Source organism: Castor canadensis, chromosome 1 (genome assembly GCF_047511655.1).
Source record: "Castor canadensis chromosome 1, mCasCan1.hap1v2, whole genome shotgun sequence".
NCBI classification, from domain to species: Eukaryota; Metazoa; Chordata; class Mammalia; order Rodentia; family Castoridae; genus Castor; species Castor canadensis.
In genome coordinates, this window is record NC_133386.1 from 78234596 (window position 1) to 78255496 (window position 20901).

The 20901-nt window shown below is 38.8% G+C and overlaps 1 protein-coding gene across 1 annotated transcript; it reads left to right on the forward strand.

Moving 5' to 3' along the window:
• The first annotated feature begins 16 nt into the window (after positions 1 to 16).
• Positions 17 to 20706, forward strand: Pgm3 (phosphoglucomutase 3). Its single transcript, XM_074078890.1, has 13 exons — positions 17 to 157; positions 1564 to 1769; positions 3482 to 3666; positions 4895 to 4962; positions 8507 to 8640; positions 9483 to 9678; positions 11244 to 11401; positions 12375 to 12458; positions 15246 to 15344; positions 17174 to 17287; positions 18189 to 18311; positions 19317 to 19490; positions 20336 to 20706. Exons 2-13 carry the CDS (start codon positions 1566 to 1568, stop codon positions 20423 to 20425), a joined length of 1629 nt encoding a protein of 542 aa, XP_073934991.1. The 5' UTR covers positions 17 to 157; positions 1564 to 1565; the 3' UTR covers positions 20426 to 20706.
• Positions 20707 to 20901: the final 195 nt, after the last annotated feature.

The following is a 20901-nucleotide window of genomic DNA, read 5'->3' on the forward strand; positions in this document are numbered from 1 at the left end:
GACCCTCCCCCGCTGCGATTGGCTGAGGGGCGTGGCGTTGGGCCGGAAGCCCTGAAAGGCCACGTCCGCGGGTTCCCTGCGCTCGAGGGTGGGGGCGGCGGCCGCGCGGAGGGAGCTTCTAGACACGGAGCAGGAGCCGCGCAGTGACCTGGCAGAGGTGAGGTGGCCTGGGGGCGACGTCGCCGCGCCACGGGCTCGGGGGAGCTGGCGGGCGGAGTTCTTGGCCTGACCCGAGGGCCAACGGGGAGGCTGGGGACTGACTGGTCCTGCGCCCCGGGAGCGCGGGGACCGGGCTCCAGTCCTTCCTGTGCGGGGACCTCGCGGGGCAGATCCCAGAGCTGGGGGCATAAGATTGAATGGACACTGTTGGGACTTGGAAATACACTCTTAGTAGGAGCGTTCGCGTCGCCATTCAAAGTAGTCCTAGGTCCTAAAACGCATTAAAGGGTGGGACGAGGTTAGAGTCCCCCGCCCGAATTCTGGATGGAACAGGAGTGGGTTCACGCCCTTATGAGTAATGACGGATTGCGGACTGGTCACTTTTTACAAAAATATATCACTTCTTGTGAAAGAGATTTGATTACTTTGGCCGGAGCTAGTTAAATTTAGCTTGTGGAATCCAGCTTTTACCAAGTGGACGAAAGCAAATATTTTTCCCCGTTTCTTTTTTTTTGGTCAATGCAGCAGTGAAAGACATTAAGACAAGAGGGTGTGGCTGGTCGCCGTGGAGTCACTCCTCACTTCTGGGCTAGTTGGGAATGAACTGACCCAGGAAGTGCATAGTCGGTCTGTGGGCCTCTTAGAGTGCACTGACTGAGGTTTAAAACCATGCTAGAGGAAAGAGGTGTTAGTGGGCTGAGGGCCCATGTTTGCCTTTTAAAATTAAAGGTTAAAACATTATTTAGAAGAAAATGTGGCTAGTTTCAAACGTTGATTTAGAGGGTTGCCCTGATTCTCCTTATGAAAAACCAGACAATCCCCTGCAAGGTGTATTAGGGAAGCTGGGCAGTCTTGGAGAGGAAACTCGTATTGCTGTTGGCTTTTCCTTTGGGAGGAATAGCAAAAGAACCTCCCAGATTTGAGATATTTTGGGGTAGGTAGTCCACCTGAGAACCTGACCTCAGGCCTTGGTCTCTCGGGTCTCTCACCAGTTCCACACATACATTTAGGTTATTTAATTGGGGCCCAAGTTTAAGATTTTCCTTTTGTAAAATGAGATGAATTTTGATCTCGTAAAACTCTCTGCATCTAGGTGTGAAATTTTCATTTTACTTAAGAGTAGACAATTTTAAGTTCATTCTGGAATAAACACTCCTACAGGCAAAATGGGAGCTGAATCAGGGGCAAGCCAATTTCTGCCCGGAATTGGACATGGAATGGACAGGACAATTTGGGTAGGAACTTCTAGTAATTCACGCTCTGGTGACTTAAGTTTACTGTTCTTTGCTCTCTCACACATGGTTCTTTGGAGAGGTTCAGGCTGCTAGGTTGGGGTGGCAGTTTTTGAAACCAGTGTTCCTTGAAAGATTTCTTATGCCTGAAAAATATTTCTTCATTCTGTAGACATGGATTTGGGTGCAATCACAAAGCACTCAGCTTTACATGCCAAGCCCAGTGGACTTACTCTTCAATATGGGACAGCTGGATTTCGATCAAAGGCAGAACATCTTGATCATATCATGTTTCGAATGGGATTATTAGCTGTCCTGAGATCAAAGCAGACAAAATCCACCATAGGAGTCATGGTCACAGCATCTCACAATCCTGAGGTAATGTGTTCAGGGCTCTGGTGGAAAAATACCATGGTTTACAAAGCCAACCTTGGTGTCTGAGCAGTTTGAACCCAGGTATAAATTCTAATTCCAAGAATGTGCCTTCTCATTCATATGCGCCTTTGGATTTGAAACAATTCTTTCTTAGGAGAATTGCCATTTAGCTCAAAACTCTTTGGAGGGTGTGGAGAGAATGAAATGAGACTAAACATAGTCTCAGAGAGTGTCTGTATTGGAGAAATAACAGAATGTTCTTCCAAGTGAGCTTTGGGCAGAATGTTAATAAGGTGTGAGTCTTCAGGACAATTAAGATTTAGTACAAGTATTCGTTTTGGCACAATTAATTTTTAATTTCTAAGCTGTATTGAGGTATAAGTGACAAAAATTGTATATGTTATACAGCGTCATGTTTTGATATGTGTATACATTGTGAAATGATCACTACAATGAAGCTAATTAACATATTCATCACTTTTACATAGTTACCTTTTCTTTGTAGTCAGAAAACAAGATCTATTCTTTACAGTTTTGAAGTATAGAATGCCTTACTATTAACTATAGACACCGTGCTGTAGTTAGATCCCAGAACTGAGTCAGAACTACAAGTCTGTACCCTTTGACCAACAGCTTCCTGCTGCCTTACATCCCATCCTCTCTTAAGCACCATTCTGCTGTTGAAATGAGGTCACCTTTTTCAGATTCCATGTAGCAAGCATTAATGCGGTATTTGTCTTTCTCTGCCTGGCTTGTTTCACTTAGCAGCATGTTCTCTGGGTTCATCCATGTTACCGCCACAGCAGGATTTCCTTTTTTAATGCTGAATAATACTGTATTGTGCATCACATATTCTTTAATACATTCATCTGTCAATGGACAGAGATTGTTTCTATATCACGGCTAGTTTTTTGACACATTTTAAATATTTTATTTTCAATTACCTGTAGTCTACTAGTGTGTAGCTTGAATAACATGCTTCTGGTTGGGCATAAAAGTTTTGTCTTGGTAGCTAAATCAGCAGTAAGTAGAGGCTATGTAGGTTAGAGATGGATTGTAAGTTCCTCTCCACCCCCAAATGAGGACAGTATTTACCTAGCCTTTAAATGTGTGATCACTATAAATGTGTAAATATCTGATTAAGTCATAGCAATTGATTACTGACTTGTAGGAAGAACCCCACATTTATTGCTAGTTCCAGAACAGTTCTGAGCTATTTTTCTCAGTTGACACTCACTCTGAACTTTGCTTTATGATCTTGGAGTACAGAGTCCTAGTGAGAAGAGCGTCTACTATCCTCCTCCTGCTCCCCTTGTGCCCTAGTCAGTTAATGGATAGAGATGCACAGATGATAGTTTAAAAAAAAAATTAGGTGGCATCATGGTTGTTAGGTTTAAGAGGCAGATTGACTTGATGTTTTAATTGTCAGCACTGACACTTATTAGCCATATTACTAGAAGCAAATTACCTAACCTCTCTAAATCTCAATTTCTCTGAGTCAAGTAATAACAGGGATACTGATTACATTGCCATTGTGTCATGAGGGGTTAAGGAGGTGAAGTGTGTGAAACACGTGCCAGTGCCTGGCAGTATTAGTCGTAACTGGTGAAGCCTCTCCGCCATCAATACTGGGGGGGACCCTGCAAGAGTTCTTCCTCTGCTCATTCATCTTCATGATATGTGGTAGATGGCTTACCATTCTTTTTTCTTTTAAGGAAGACAATGGTGTGAAATTGGTTGATCCTTTGGGTGAAATGTTGGCCCCTTCCTGGGAGGAACATGCTACCTGTTTGGCAAATGCTGAGGAACAAGATATGCAGACAGTGCTTGTTGACATCAGCGAGAAAGAAGCCGTGGATCTGCACCAAGATGCTTTTGTAGTTATTGGTAGAGATACGAGGTGATGATCAGAGTTTTGGATTGCAGTATAAGCAATCTCATCTGTTCTCATAACTGTGACAACTGGCAAGAATTAAGTGGAGCTGTCTGAGTGGCATCTCCCTTACATGGGCTTTTCAGTAGCACCAAGGAGTTCAGTCATGACTACAGCCCGGGTTTGGAGTCCAGCTCTGGTTTGGTCCCCTGCTCTAACTCTGACATAATTTGAGGTTACTTGTCCTTTAGAGTTTCCATTTCTTCATCTATAAAACGATGACAAGGCACATCACAGTATTGTGTTAGAATTAGATAATGTATGCAAAATGCCTAATAAATGTGTCTCTTCTATAGATTTATTTTTTTCCCCTACAGAGTCAGAATACATGATTTTAACACATTACCTTTAGAGATTTTCTTTACAATCAGTGTTATCATTGGTTTAGATATTTATATCATTTCCTAATTCTGTAGTTCAGTGGAAGTCAGTAATTTACATTTTCTACATAGTTGTCACATTCGACAGCCTTCACCTTCCCTAACAAAAATGCTTCTTTTTGTAAAATATTAGATTAAAAGTGTACTTGCAGCCATGGCATCCTATTTTACACAAGATCTGGTTTTATCTAGACATTCTTTCAAAACAGAAATATATCCTCATTCTCCTACTGGCTTGGACTTTTTCACCCTTTATTGTGTTACCTGAGAGTTTTGCAAATACCACTGATTCTTCGTTAATATGTAGCAGAAATAGCTAAGTGGTTTATGTCCTGAAGTAAATTATTCACCCACAGTTTTGACTTTCACCTCCTAATTTAAATATTACACCTTTTTCTATAAGGTTGTTATATAATCTGTGTAATTTTCAGGTAGATAATTTGTTCTGACTATAAAATAAAAAAATAGGTTCTATGTCATTGGTGGTTAACACTATTACACACATTGCATTCAGTATTGGTGCTGTTACTAGTTAGCATACATATTGCTATAGTCAGATTAGGAAAGGTGTTTGTATATGATCTAGTTAGGATATCATTTATATCTATTTTTAAAAATTTATTTAAAAGCCAAAACTTTCCAAGAAATCAAATGTAAAAGATTCTTATAATTTACCTGTGTCTTTTCCTCAGAGTTGGTAACTTTCAATTCAGACAGATACAATACTGGTAGCAAGTATTTCTGCATTTGCTCTCAGAACCAGCATCTGTTGATTTCAAGATAGGATATATTATTTTTTTTCTTTTCTTTCCTAGGCCCAGCAGTGAGAAGCTCTCACAATCTGTAATAGACGGTGTGACTATTTTAGGAGGTCAATTCTATGGTATGTAGCTATTCTGAATTGGAAATTAATCTTCAAATAAACTTTTTAAAAATTATTAAAGTAATACATTCTTGAAGTTTGAAAATACGGATGGACAATAAAAATTTGAAAAGTCCTGGATTTAAAATGATAATTTTTTAAATCTTCCAGATTTTTCCTGGGCAGGCATTTGTTTTTACCTATGGGATAAGACAATAGAGTAGATGATAAGTAGGAAGCACTGATCTAGCACAATTTCCTTTTCACTTAGGGCTGAGTTTCCTGATATCTAAATCTTCGAAGGTACCCAAAAAACTCCATTTTGGGGAGCATTTGTCAATTTTAGGTATTCCCTCTAATAGCTATGGAATCAGCTGTTACTTGTTATTGACTAATGAGAAATCTCTGGTCTACGTGTAATCGTGGTTTTAAGTTTTGACAGGTGTTTCCGTTTTATCAAATAAGAGATTGGGTGCAGCAAAATGGAGGCCCAGTTCCTTTTGTCAAGTAGGTCCCATCTGTTGTGAAGGCAGTGACTCCACTGTTTTAGGTAAACACTTGGTAGTATCAGGTCTTTCTCGTTAGACAGTAAGTCCTGCCTCAGCTTTGATACTTCCTCTCTGGCTCCTGCTGTGATCTCTTCTCAGTTAACCTGGCCCTTCCTGCAGGTCTGCCTACCTTCTGCATGCTCTTCCTCTAGTCATCCCTTATCCTGCTGCAGGCCAGTCGCCCAGGGAATGCTGATGGCCAGCTGTGGTGGGTGATATAAAGTAGGGATCCCTAAGCTGGAGCTCAGGGCCTGAGGACTGTCTGGTTAAGCTGCAGGGACCCTGTGACCCTGTCACGTTGCATGCTATTGCCTGCACAAGTACTTCGTAGGGAGAAGAGAAATAGCTTTTGTTAGACACCCAAAGTGCTCTGTGACCTGAAAATAACTTTTAGGGAGTCATATTTCAAAGTTTTTATTACAGAGGATGTCTTGGTAGCTTTCTGCACTGATGATATTGCTTTCTTTGAGCTTCTGCTTGCTTGGTCACCTTCCTTATTGGTCTTCTCTGCTGTTCTTCTTCTGTTTCTTTTGATACTGGCTTTTTAGTTCTCCCTTTCATTCTGTGAGATTTCTGAATGATCACCTCTCCTGCATAGCCTCAGTAACCATTATTCATTCATTTATTAATTTGTTGAACTTTTGGGGGGGCTGGTGGTAGTGGAGTTTGGAACTCAGAGCCTTGTGCTTGCTCGGCTGGTGTTCTACCACTTGAGCCACACCCTCAGTTCTTTTTTGTCTATCTATGCCTCCTGCGTGATTGGTATTATATGTGTGAACCACCACACTCTGCTTGTTTGTTGAGGTGGGGTCTCACATTTTGCCTGGGCTAGCCTTAAATCTCAGTCCTCCTCATCTGTGCCTCCTGAATAGCTGGGATTAGAGGTGTGACCCACTGGGCCTGGCCTTATCAAACATTTTTTGATTGCCTGCTCTGTATAACCCTTCAGTAGTCTATTTCACTGTGTGTCACAACCCCTGGTAAGATACCCATTTTTTGTATCCTGAAGTGTTTGTGTGTATAACTGAAATAATAGTTTCAGTAAACAGCACATACCCATGACACACATTCATCTGTTTCATTAAAACAAATTCATAAATGTTGGTTGTGTCTCACCAAGTACTTTTCCTGACCCACTGACAGGCTGGCCTGAACACTGTCAAACACTGTCCTCATGTAGGTGGCCTGCAAAGCTGGACTCACTGCCTGCACCTTCTTTCTCCATCCCAGAGTGCCTGACTTTTTTGCCATTCCATTCTGTTGCTAGACTCATCATTCCTCTGGTTTTTAGTCTAGAAAAACTTGAGTGATTTGTTATTTAACCATCATTTCTCCCTTTAGCTGGGTGTGTCTCCGAAAATGTTAATGTGGTTGTAACACAGGGAGGTTGAGGAAAGCTAGAGATGATAAGATTGGGGAAACTGCAGGGCCAAATTATCCTAGACTCAGAGGTCATGGCAGGATTTGGGTTGTGCTCCGAATGCAGCAGGACCCTGTCTAGGGATTTTATGCACAAGAATAACATGATGACATTCTCATTTTAAGCTAGTCACTAGCTATTGTATAGAAAAAGAAAAGGAAAGTTGTAAGGAAGGAAAGGAGACCAGCTAGACCACTCTTGCTCATGTAGTAGTTTGTGCAAGAATGATGAAACCATGAGAAATGGACAAATTTGAAATTCATATTGAATTGAAAGGATTTTGTGATGTGTTAAAAGCTATAAAAAAATTTGACTTTTAAGTTTCTAGGCTGATCAGTCAGTAGACGATACTTTTTATTGTGTATATGTCATGGTCATTTAATAAATAGTAATTTTAATATTAGTCACAAAAGTCCTCTTGTTTCCTCCTCAGCCTGTCTTTTGGAATCATGGTTTCCTCTCTTTAAGCATTTTTATTTAACTCATCTAAGCTCCACTTTTCTGAGCAGTCCTCCCTCTTCCTGTGAAATCCTATGCCATGGCCGACGTTTTCTTTGTGAAATACCCTTTCTGTTGTATAACTATAGGGCTCAAGAGCTTGAAATGGCTCCTTCTGTCCCCAGTCCAAACTCGTCATTCGTGTCTCTAGTACATGGACAGAGATGCAGCAGTAGACACTGCCATCCGTTTTTCTTGTTTCTTGCTCCTGGTGCTTTTCTTGTGTGTTTGGCTGGCAGCTGATTGTTTTTAACTTGGAGAATGATTTCTGGGAATTTTTAAGCTTCATGATGAAGATATATTCCTCTGGAAAGTTCAGTGTTTACTGTGCCTGGTCCTTGGGGGCACTGCTTGCCTGGGTCTATTTTAAATTCATTCATGACAGGATTCTTTTGTACTACTGTGGTGATATGCACTGGGGCTTGTAGTGATGCTCTTGATGGAGGAGTTTCCCCTCTTCTCTGCTCACTGATAAGACACTGTCCTGGGAGTGGGGACTTAGAGTGGCTCACCTTGTAATGAGCATGTAGACGATGGGGGCGGTAAACTTCATGAAGGCCTGGTCTCCTGTAGGGTTCCCCATCTTAGACCGGCATGGTTGTGTTTGCACTGAAAGCTGTTGCTCCACTTCAGCTTTAGAGGACTGCCCTCAAAGCATATTGCGTCCCTCGGCTTGGGTCCTGGAGTACCTGCCTTCACATGGATTTTGCCTTGACGATTCCTTGGAAACTTGTTAGTTCTGAAATTCTTTTTCAAACGAGATTTTTCTCTTATCTAGCTTTTTGGTGGTTTTCAGGATTGCTTATCAGAAGCAGTTTATAATGTCACTGGAAATAGTAATTATTTTTATTTAGGTTGTTACTTGTCAATTCTAAATGATTTTTTTTCCTAACAGCGATCCACAGTTCTTTTAGAGTTGAATGTGTACCATGTAATTAGTTGTAAGGATATCAGTTGATGATGTGCATCTGGACAGTTTGAAAGTTAGTGCTTTTCTGTTTTCTGAGATGCCTATTTCATCCACCTTGACAAATGCATGCATGTTAACTTTTTGTTGTTTATTAAGAAATGTGATGAATTATTTTTGTATTTCTGTCAGATTATGGCTTGTTAACAACACCTCAGCTGCACTACATGGTATGCTGTCGAAATACCAGTGGCCAGTATGGAAAGGCAACCATAGAAGGCTACTGCCAGAAACTCTCTAAGGCTTTTGTGGAACTTACCAAACAGGTGACACATCTCTTGAATATGGTTCAAATTTAAACAAGTGGATAAAGTACCAACTTCTCTTAGATGGTTTGTCACTGCCTCCTTCTTCCTTTCCCTAAGATTGGCCTTTTCTGTATTTCTCTTTGGGGTTCCCCAAGGTTCTGATCTGTGAATACTCTAACTGAATGTCAGTGTTTACTTGGCAAGGATTCTGAGATCATTTCAGAGGAACATGGTGGTATGGTGGTGATTTTGCTATGGCTATCATGAGTATTTATTGAGGTGAATTTGGTTGTAGTGTGAATATTGGTGGCCTACTGCTTGATAAAATACTGTTGAGAAAGATTTTCTTTTAGGCATTTGGCTTGTTAAACTTAGAGAAATTTGAGAGGAGCGATTCATTTGATCTAGTATTCTCATAGAACTTTTCTTTTGGGTTTTAATTAAAACCAAACAAATAAAAAAAAATCGAAACAAAAATTCCCCAAATATGCTTGGTGATATTGTATGCTATTAAGGGAATGATACGTGATATTGTTCACTCATTGATATTCTCATTCTCACATTTGAATGGCTGTCATGAAATACAGAGTATAATATTTTTAAAGGATATTACTTGAGGCTAAATTCTAATGAAGTTTTATTTCCATAAGTTCAATATAAGTATTTCAGTGGTCAAGGTGTTTTTAAATTTTATTTGGTGTCTTACAATTTTCATCTGACTGTATGTACATTTGTTATCTGGGTTATATCACATGAGTAAACCGAAATAACAAGATATTACATATATACATATGTATACTTATATTTCACTTTTACTTTTTTTAACTTGAAGTTTTTTCCCATGTCTTTTTGCTTTGAAGGCTTCCTGCAGTGGAGATGAAAGTAGGTGCATTAAAGTTGACTGTGCAAATGGCATAGGGGCCCTGAAGCTAAAAGAAATGGAGCGCTACTTCTCACAAGGACTGTCAGTTCAGCTGTTCAACGATGGGACTAAAGGAAAGCTCAACCACTTATGCGGGGCTGACTTTGTGAAAAGTCATCAGAAGCCTCCACAGGGTACGTAGTTACAAGTACTGTAAACATTTGTTTCTACAACTCTTTGAGCCAATCTCACTTACAAGCTGAGGTGGCCAGGTAAGTTAAGAACTGTGCAGCTGAACCTGGCTCTGCTGTTTGGAGACATTTAGAAATCCTCACACTCCATTCAAAAATGATCTGCTCCTTCTGCCTGCAAGTCATACCCTGCTCAGTCTGTAGGAAATCTGGTGAAGAAAGCAGTTAGAAAATTGGAGTGCAGTGGCTCTCCATCAGAGTTGCCTTGTTAGCACACAGATCATAGATTTCTACCCTCTCCCTACCTGTTTCTGATTTGTTAGAATTCACTTAGGCTAGAAATTGGTGCTTTTATCGAATTCCCAGTCTCTCTTGATGGTGCCTGTTTGGTGACCACACTTGAGAAAGGTAGCAGTAGTAAGCAGCATTGTCTTATCTGTACTAGCTGTACTGTGAAAAGGAAGCAGTGTTTTCCACAGTGGGCAGCTTAGGAGGACTGTCCTTTAGGTTGTCGTAGTAAAGAGGTATCCTCGATTTATCTGCAGTACAGATCCTAAATTATTAGGCTAGAAGTCAAAGGTGGCTTGCAGAGGTGTCTTGTTTGGTCAGCTGTGTGTTTGGTGTGTTTAATGGCATTAGTTGCCTCTGTTTAAAAATTCTGTGATTCTTAAATACTGGAATCCCTATTCTCTCTTTACCAAAATCACAAGACAACTATTCACACATCATTCGTCCTCTGCCACCCATTTAAGTAGGACATGCTTTCTAGAACTTGAGACTTCTTGTAGTTGTCATATTTCTTCATGTAGTTCTGCCTCTCTACAATAGCCAATTTCAACCTCTTTTCCTTGAATTGCTTATTTTGACACTTACTCTGTAAACTTCACTTCTATGTCACTCATTTACTCTCCTGCATTGGCATTGGGACTGCAGTGTGAGCAAAACCTAGCCCTCACCTTCCCGAAGCTGCATTGCCTCATTTTGGCTATGGAATAACCAGATTTTCTAATAAATTAAATGGAATAATTGCTGAGGTTTCAAAAACTTTATGCAAATTTCACCAGCTATTGATCCCTCACAGATTAATTCTTTGATTTTAATCACCAGTGTTTCTTGTTATTGGTTCTGTGAGCAAATAAAAATATCTTCTATTACAGTTAAAACACATACTTCATCTATTCCTGATTATTTTTTATACATAAAGGATGGTACAATATCAGATAAATTACATTAAAAAAAAATCCCTATCACTTGCAAACAACTATATGGGAAAACCGTCTAGCCAAACCAACTATCTTATAAAATTTTATTTTAGTGTTATAGCAGATCTCAGCATCATTAGATTTTGAATGCTCCTTTTTTGGTTTGCTTTGAACTAATTTGCCCTGTCAAAACTGGACACTACTTGAAGATTAGGACATTGGTTTTTATTTGGAAGGAAAATTTTAAACATCTTTTAAAATTTTTTTAGAGAACGTGCTATAAAATATTCCCTAGGTACAACTTTAGATCAAGTTTTATTCCCATTTCTTAAACTAAACTGCATTTTATACCATCCTTTGTGTTAGGGATGGAAGTGAAGTTCAATGAAAGATGCTGTTCCTTTGATGGAGATGCAGACAGAATCGTGTATTACTACTGTGATGCAGATGGTCACTTTCATCTCATAGATGGAGACAAGATAGCAACGTTGATTAGCAGTTTTCTTAAAGAGCTTCTGTTGGAGGTATGGTGGGGGGCCAGACTTACTAGTGAAGTAGTCTTTCTGTATCAGAGAGTCATTTGTTGTCTCAGGGGCACAATTTATGTGACATTCGTATGGTTCTGGCTAGAAAATACAAAAAGAATTGGCAGTTCCAGTGATTTCAACAGTGGGGCATTGGTTTTGGAAGCTGCCAGTAGTCTTTTGTTCCTTTTACTAGGTTTATGATTTGAAGCTTTATGAAATTTTGGTTTCTTCATAATTGACACATTAGAAACTAGAGTTCCATCATTCCATGTTATGCCCAAGTTGTAAGACAAAATATCATAGGTGGGGGTACATTCTGAGAAATGTGTTACTGTGTCATTAGGTGATTTTATCATTGCGTAAACATAGAGCATACTTAATACAAACTAAGATGACATACAAAGTATAAGACAAAATATCAATATCGTTTATAAAAATAAATATTTTTATTTTTTATATTTATTTATTCTTATAATTATGATAATCTTAGTAATGTGAGAGTCCCCTCCGTTTTGTAAATCTCTTTCAGTCTGGCTTTAAGTTGTAATCGGAAATTATTATAATTTGCAAAAGGTATATTTTAAGAGCGCATTAACTTTTATTAAAAAATTAAGGAGATAAAGATCAGAGATTGCAAGTTTCTATAAAGAGAATTCCCAGTTAAAAGAATGTTAAAATATTTTAGTTTCTTAATTAAAAAAATTACAACTCATTATGCAGGGGGCATTCTGATTAGGCTTATATTGTACATTAGTTTCATTGCCCCCTCACCAGTCCCCCCACCTTCCCTCTCCCCACCCCACTTGAAACAATTGTAAGAGGTTTCTTTGTATTTTAGGGTTTTTTTCTGTTTATTTTTAATATGTCTTTTGTTGTGTGAACTAAGGCACAGATGAATTAGCTGACAATTTTGTTGTCTTTTAGAACTCTTAATGTTGGCTTGATGGCAAGTGTTGTTGTTTTCCTCTAGATTGGAGAAAGCTTGAATCTTTGCGTGGTACAAACTGCATATGCAAATGGAAGCTCAACGCAGTACCTTGAGGAAGTTATGAAGGTATTCAGTCATTTTTATCTTCTGGTAGTTTCTTGCTTATAAGATATTTCTGTGAAGAAAATACTGTCCTTCTAAAATTGAACACACTAGTGCATGAAGCTGAGCTGTGGTCCATGTGAGGATAAATAGAAGTCAAAACAAGAATAAAATTATCCCTGATGCTAAAGGGAGGGACTGGCCAGGAGCTAACAGCCTCCCTCTACCACATGCTCTCTGTCCCTCATGGTGTGCTGACTTACCACAAAGCCATGGAAGCAGCTCATCATGGGCTGCTTATCTTAGAGCATTTCTTTTAGCTTTGAAAACATTTGAATTCTTTCTCTGCTCTTTTATAATAAATGATAAACTTTAAAAGGCCACACAAGCAAGTTTTAAAACTGAGGAATTTTTTTTTCCCCAGGAGTTTGAACTCAGGGCCTCACGCTTGATAGGCAGGTGGTCTACTGCTTGAGCCACTCTGCCAGTGCAGGAATAGTTTTCTTAAAGGACTGGAGATACCTCTTTCAAATATAACCATTAAGGAAGATAGCACCCTAAGTGTCAGCTTCATCAGAGTTTAACTCAGATGTCTGGCAACAACTTGAAATTATCTGCCTGTCATGGAAAAATTTTCCTTTTCCTTTAAATAAAGCCAGTTAGCTAGCACAGCTGGTCATATCAATCACCAGGTAAATTTAGAGTAAAATATGTGTTAAGTCCTCTTATTTGAGGACAAATATTAAAGAAAATATTGCTCATTACACTTTTTAAAGTGGCATGGAAAATTTTTTTTCAACTGTTGTGATAGATACAAGTACTGCTGTGATGGAGTTTTGCATAAAGCAGGGAAAAGTAGGGATTTCATAGCTGAGGAGAGTGTGTGTGGAGAGGTAGAAGTGGTCAGTAGATGGACTGTTACTCAGAAGAAACATCAGGGTAAGAGGGGATGTTTTGATTAAACTGATCTTTGGCTACACAGTATTCTTGATGAAGGCAGGCTGGGGTGATCGGACGCTCCTGGCGGGCAGGGGAGATAGTGGAGGATGAGGACTTTGACCAGATAGGGAGGGTGATCAGAATCAGGGTAAAGGATTCTTATTAAAATTGGGCTTTTGGAAGACATGGCCAAAGAGGGTGTCTAATTGTGTTTGGCCAGAGTTTGCCAAGGAGAGAATCTTTGTCACCAGTCATCTTTTATGTTGAGTATTATGAAGTGTGCTGTACCTGCTTGGCTATACAAAGAAGGGAGGGGAGATTTTTTTAGATTGTTGCAATCCCTTTAGCAGCTTGTCTGTAATGCTCATATCAGTCTGGCTTAATAAAACTGTTTCCTTACACTTCTTTTGTGGGCAGAGTTTCTGGGTTGGTAGATTTTATTTCCCCAGCATCTGCCAGAGGACCACCCTACATCTCTAAGCATTAGAGTTCATGGACAAAACTGGAAGCCGTTTGCGTTTACCCTTTTTCTCACTAGCTAATGTAATATTTTTCCAACTTTTATGTAACCATTGTGAAATTCCTGCTGGATCTGGGTAGGTAAAGTGAATGAATATAGGAGGTGATTAAGGACTAGGAAGCATGTCCAGGCCAGCTGATGTCCTCTTAGGTTCTTCAGGAGAAGCAGAAATCTGCATTTTCATGTGAATTTCATGCATTTAAGAAAAATAGTGGGTGGGCAAAACAAAATGTCATGGAGGCTGCTAGTTTGTGACCTAATTTAAATATATTAGTGCAGTGAATTTACACAAGGGAGTCATCTCCAACCTGCCTTTCCGTGGATTCTCAGCACTTAGGTTAGTCCATAATGATGAAGGAGGGTACATTCTGAGAAATGCGTCACTGTCATTAGGAGATTTTGTCATTGTGTGACCACAGAGCATACTTAATACAAACCAAGACGGCTACAGTGCCAACAGGCAACATAATCTTATGGGTCCACTGCATGCATGCAGTGCATGACTAAAACATTTTAATTCCTACTTTCTGTCTTAAAAATTTCTTATAGGTAAAATACCCTGTTTTAAAAACCAAATATACATCAGAAACCATTACTTCTCAGTTCATTTTCTTTTGGATTAAATATTCCTAGATCTTGCAATTCTTGAGGTCTCCGAATTCCAGTCAAATGCTGATCCTGCTTGTTGTCTCTTTCAAGTTTTACTTCTATCAGTTTTTCCTTAACCATTCTTAAATCTTAGATGCATCCTTGACATACCTATCCACTGTTGCTCATACAACCTCGGTAATTTTACTGGGATTATTCCTAGAAACAGAATCAGTCCCTCCCTTTTCCCAAGCTTGTAAACCAGGAGTTGGCATACAATGGCCTGAGACCAAATCCAGCTTGCCACTGATTGTAAATAAGGTTTTATTGGAATAGAAGCTGCCTATTTGTTTACATATGGTCTGTACTGCTTTAGCAAAACTGCACTGAGAAATTGGGACAGAGACTATATGGCATGCATAGCTCAAAATCCTCTCTGACCCTTTACAGAAAACATATGCATCTCTCCAGGAAGACATTCTTCATACTGTAGTTAAAATAACTTTTTTCTAAAAATAGATCAGGTCATGCCTCTACCTGGAGTCATCCATTGTCTTTTTAAAGACCCTCATTTAAAAATTAAAGACCCTCTCTTTGCTTTTCCCTTGGCTATGAGCAACCACAGTGTCTTTACTCCCCATAGTGATACCATTTTGTATTTTAATCCCTAATCTTCCTCACCAGACTAAGCTCAAGTTTTGTTCCTGGTTGTATCACTGGGGTAAGTATAACTGCTGTTGTTTTTTTAAATGTGTGCATTACAGGTACCTGTTTACTGCACTAAAACTGGTGTCAAACATTTGCACCATAAGGCTCAAGAATTTGACATTGGAGTTTATTTTGAAGCAAACGGACATGGCACAGTAAGTTCTCTTAAAGATCACAACTGGTCTTAGCTGGCACTTTTTTTTACTACTGTGTAGTAATGGGTTATATTCTATTTTGTTGAGATGAAAACTAGTGGTAATAAAATTATTTGCTTAACATATAAATATGGTTATATGTTACATCATAAAACTGTGGTTCTCTTTTAGATTATCATGATCCTTCTTTGAATGGGAAGAGGTATACTAATTTGTTCTTTTAATAATTTTTTTAAATGTGCAGTTCTTCATTTCCTTATAAGTACATTGCTCACACATTTTCTTTCCACTGGCCATATAAGAAGGGGAAGGAAAAAGTCTGTAGCTATAGTGAAAAGTGATGAGAAACTGATAATTGAGGTTAAAGAACTAGTAATAATCAGATTTTTTATGGCACAGAAAATTCACCATTTTAATGTGTATATTTAAGAGGTTTTTAGATTCATAAGGTTCTGAATTTTTTTTTAAAATCAGTGTAAAACTTTATATAAACTTTAATGTTATAAGAGAATCCAATCAATTAATGAAAATTAGTTGTATACTCAAGTTCACCCAAGAAAATGTTAACTAAAGAAATCACAGATAAAACATTTAATCAAAGGAAAGCACAGAAAACACAGAAAAATGCTCAGGGAAGTATGACCACGATAGTAGTTCTGGTTCTATCGTCTTTACTGATGCCAATTTGTACCCGAGTTTAATGACAGAAAAGGCAACAATTCCTAAATTGGTGGTATATATTTCTTTTCAATTTTTAATGTAAGGCCATTTATTAAAATAGACAAACCACAAGATGAAAATGAAGGTAACAGAAAAATTCAACTTTCACAACCAAAAAACCCAGCACAACTTAAAAAATAATTTAGAGTGTTGTAAAAGGTGTGTTGCAGATTTGTAGTCCTCTAACCAAGATTACATCAACTCTTAATTCTAAATAAAATCTTCTCAGTATATATGTAAATTATGTGTCTTATGTCTTTATACATCATCTCATTTCATGAATGGATTTGAGGTGGCCCAACAGAAAATTTGAGTCTAGGCCAAATCATTTTCTTCATTAACTCATAGTTGGCTTCTGGAGACCATAAATGTAAGGAGAAAAAATACGTGCTTACAAAATGCAGTTAAAGTATAACTTCAGTGACTTAATGCAGAGGTTGCTAAATGGCTTTATAAAGGGCAGGTAGTAAATATTTTAGGCTTTACAGGCCGTAATAAATCTGTTGGAACTGCTTGAATCTGCTCATACAGTGAAAATGAACAGGTATGTCTCCTCAATAAAACTTCATTTACAAAGAGAAGCAACCAGCCTGCATCTTATTTTACCAACACACACATATATTTCATCAAGTTGAGCATAGCACATCCTTCCTTCTCAGTGTGGGGTTCCTGAGGACTTAAAGGATGGATAAGCACTTCAGAGTGACAGAATCTCGGGGAGCATGATGTCTGTGGTGATATGTATCCATGACACTGTAGGCCATACTGAGATGAGTCCACTTCCTGATGTATCCTGGTGCTTTGTCCTTCAAGCCAGGTTTAAGTAATATGGCTGCACACAACTGACTTGGCTGGCGTGTGGGGGAACGGAATGAACTTGTGTATTCACCTTTTGTGAAGGTGGTGTCTTTTTAATCAGCTGTTTAATAATCCTTAATTTTTTCTCAATACCTTTGGGTTCTGGTTTGACCTTGTATTAATACATTATGAGGCTGCCATCTTTATTCTATTCCTCCAGATTCACCGAGTGAAAAGTAGTTAGCTAGCATGCTCGTACTGACTGGGCCTGGATGGTGTTTTGTGATTGATTTCATGTCCTTTCACTGCAGGCATTGTTTAGCAAAGCTGTTGAAGTGAAGATTAAACAACTAGCAAGAGAATTAGAAGATAAGAAAGGAAAAGCTGCAAAGATGCTTGAAAACATCATTGACTTGTTTAACCAGGTCAGAACTGATGGGTGGCAAACTCATAGTTTTCTTTACAGTATCCAGAAGACAGACAGGACAGAGGATGTATACAAATTACACTAGAGAAGTCCTGGCAGCAGTGGTGTATATGGTGGGATTTACACTTGAAATAGAGATAGAACATTTTTTATGTGCTTTCTTCTACCTACAGTTTATGATGCAAATTTTTAGGTATATTGAGTAGCTTTCTCCTAGAGAATCAGGATTCAGTTGCTGAATATGGATATGTGTTGCTAATTTTCATTTAAGCCAGCCTTCTTGAGGAAATTCAGTATAATGAAGGACACAGGTGGGTGAGACAGTTGAGTTTGGGGAGGTGTGTGGCTGTGGAAGAGCAATGATGAAGATGGGGAAAGGCAATGGAGCTAGTATTTGAGTGTCTTGTACATGTGGGCACTTTACATACCTTGTTCTGTTATCCTTGCATAAGACAGGGAGAGTGGTTATTACAATTTGCAATTTTACAAATGAACAAACGAATGCTAGTAGTGTGGATCCAATTTCAGGCGTATCTTAAACCAAAACTTTCTTATTTTAACGATGATGCCTTCCGTCAGCATGGTCCCTCAAACGAGATCTAGTTACAGTGAAAAGTTTGTGTCATAGAATGTTGGGCTCTTTAGTTATACAGTCTAATCTCATTTGTAGATGAGGAGCAGAATAAAAGGCAAGTTTCTCATGAGTTTGAATGTTCTTTGGGTAACACGGATATGTTTATCTCATCATTTGTATTTGTTTATCCACACTCCAGTTAAGAATGCTCCCTGTGGGGAAAGGAGCAGCACAGGGTACTATGCCCAGTTTTCTAAGATGGAAACATTCATATCCAGAATTTGTTTAAAGGTGACTTCTTCTGTTTTGTCTCCCTGTCTTACAGACAGCTGGTGACGCTATTTCTGACATGCTAGTGATTGAAGCGATCCTGGCTCTGAAGGGCCTGACTGTGCAGCAGTGGGATGCTCTCTACACAGATCTTCCAAACAGACAACTCAAAGTTAAGGTGTGGGAGAGATCTTCAGATAACCTTTCTGAACATTAACTCTTATTCCAAATCTCACTATATAAAACTGTTTCTTTACTGTTTTAAGTAAAACACTTCAGAGTTATTATGTGATTGTTTTTATCTATTTTATTATTTGAGAAGTCTTTGCTTTCCAATTTTACTATAAATGGTATGTGTGACTCTGCATCAATCTTTAAAAGAAGATTTTATTATGGAAAGCCCAAAAACAAAATTGTAAGCCCTTATGTACCCAGCTTCAACAGATCTCTGCTACTGCCCTATATATTCTCTGTTACTGCCCCCTCCCCCTACCCACCGCCCTGAATTATTTTGAAGCATGTAGCCCAGGCGGACTTCGAACTCATGATCATCCTGGGTACTGGGATTACAGGTATACAATGCCATGCTTGAAAAGTACTTCTTGATGCTAGGTGCTGAGAAGTAGAATCTGGGCTTAAAGAGAGAGATTTCTAAAGGCATTTCAGATAAATTGCTATTAGATTTGTATATAGGTTTATGCCAGTCTATATATTCTTTAGTAGAATTTGTTGAAATACAATTAGAGTTCAGCTAGAGTTCACAGAAAGGGCTGCTGATGGTTCAGATTAGGTTTTAGCATATTTAGGAGATTCTTATCATAGCCCCCTTTTAATAGCTTGCCAATTATCCTATTAAAAAATACCTAGTTATTTCATCAATAACTACACAGATCCATGGTATGATATGGAATTTTATGTCAGTATTTACTGGCCATTATTTTAATGGTAATTCTGAGAAGTGTGTGGAAATGTCTTGTTTGGCTAAAGGTAATTCTTTAGAAAAGTTACACAAATGTTGAGATTAATAACCTTGGCCCTTCACTATCTCAGTGTTGTACTTTGTGATACAATAAGCTGTATCACATAAAAGATCCATACTGCTTTGATTAGACGCATGTGAGCAGGTTAGGCTTCTGAAGGGGAGCGTAATATAAAATAGTAAATGTGGAGTGCTTGTGCTTAGGTTGCAGACAGGAGAGTTATTAGCACCACGGATGCTGAAAGACAAGCACTTACACCGCCTGGACTACAGGAGGCAATCAATGACCTGGTGAAGAAGTACAAGCGCTCCCGAGCTTTTGTCCGGCCCTCTGGTACAGAAGATGTCGTCCGAGTATACGCAGAAGCAGACTCACAAGTAAGTGGGGAGAGTTCTACTGAAAGAATGTGCAGTGAGAGTCTACCAACACATGGGAGGAACATTAGAAGAGAGAAAACTATTTTAATATTGTTTGGAATCTTACTCTGACAAGAAGTAGGTCTTTGAGATTTGTTAATAGAGCATTTTAGGATCAATATATTAAGACTCAAAATTATTGTGATGAATAGTAGTTAAAATTTCCCCACATATTTTTCTTTTGTGTCATTCTAACTATGGCAGGAATAGCTACTGAATTCTTAGTTTGGCACATTCTAATGTTATTTCTGGGCTTTGAGATTTCTTTTAAAAATATTTCCTTTAAGTGACAGCCATACTCTGTGCCTCTGCTATTTGGTCAGAAACCTGTGGTTTGCATTTCCTTAATTTGCCCTCCATATATGCTTCATCTTGCTTGTTATCTTAACTGCTTGATAAAAGTGCTTCTTATAGCCAGGGCAAAGTACACTGGATTGAGTAGTGACTCAGAAGGAAAGAGAGCCAGTGTATTAAGCAAGGTAGACCGTCTCCAAATATCATGAATGAATCTCTCTGATGGAAGAAATAGGGCAAATGAAGTCCAAGAGTTACTCTTAGGCAAAATGTGACCTTTAGGGGATTTGTTTTTATTGAGTTTGGGGATAATTTTATAACCTGAACTGATGTATTGGAAACTTACCTTGTTTAGAAGAATTTGACTCACTTTAAATTTATTTGAAAGTCTTGGCCTTTCCATTTGAAAACCTCCATGAAACAACATCAGGAAGCACCCTCCCCTACAGCTTGCAAGTGACATAGTAGATGCTGTGTCTCTCTCATCTAATCTCCTTTAATGTGATTTTCAGGAAAGTGCAGATAGCCTTGCACATGAAGTGAGCTTGGCAGTATTTCAGCTGGCTGGAGGAATCGGAGAAAGACCTCAACCAAGTTTCTGAAGATAATTTTTATATACTGAGAAACTGGATTTTCTAAAAACTATAGACACTGTCACAGTCATGGCAGCACTAAGATATCTGTAATCATAGTGTTTACAGTGCACGTTAGTGGATTGTTTGTACATCTGTTTTTCCTAAACACTACCAGAATAATTCTTTAGAAATAGGTAAGCCTTACACTTGTTAAGAAGCTTACATGTGATTCAATCAATCATTACTTCTCCAGGGTTTGCGGGAACAATTTATGCAGGATGCTGGAAAATTAAATTTTATTACCAATTCCTTGTGATGTCTTTGTTTCCCATTACCTAACCCAGATTCGCCATTCTTGATATATTTGGGGAGGGTGGAGAAGACTGTATAACCAACTTTTCTATGGTAGATCTTCAGAGATGACTACTTGCCTATTTAGCTCCAACAGGAACTGAGGTGAGAACAACAGTGAGGCTGTCCATCCCTCTTGGGCACTGAAGTGG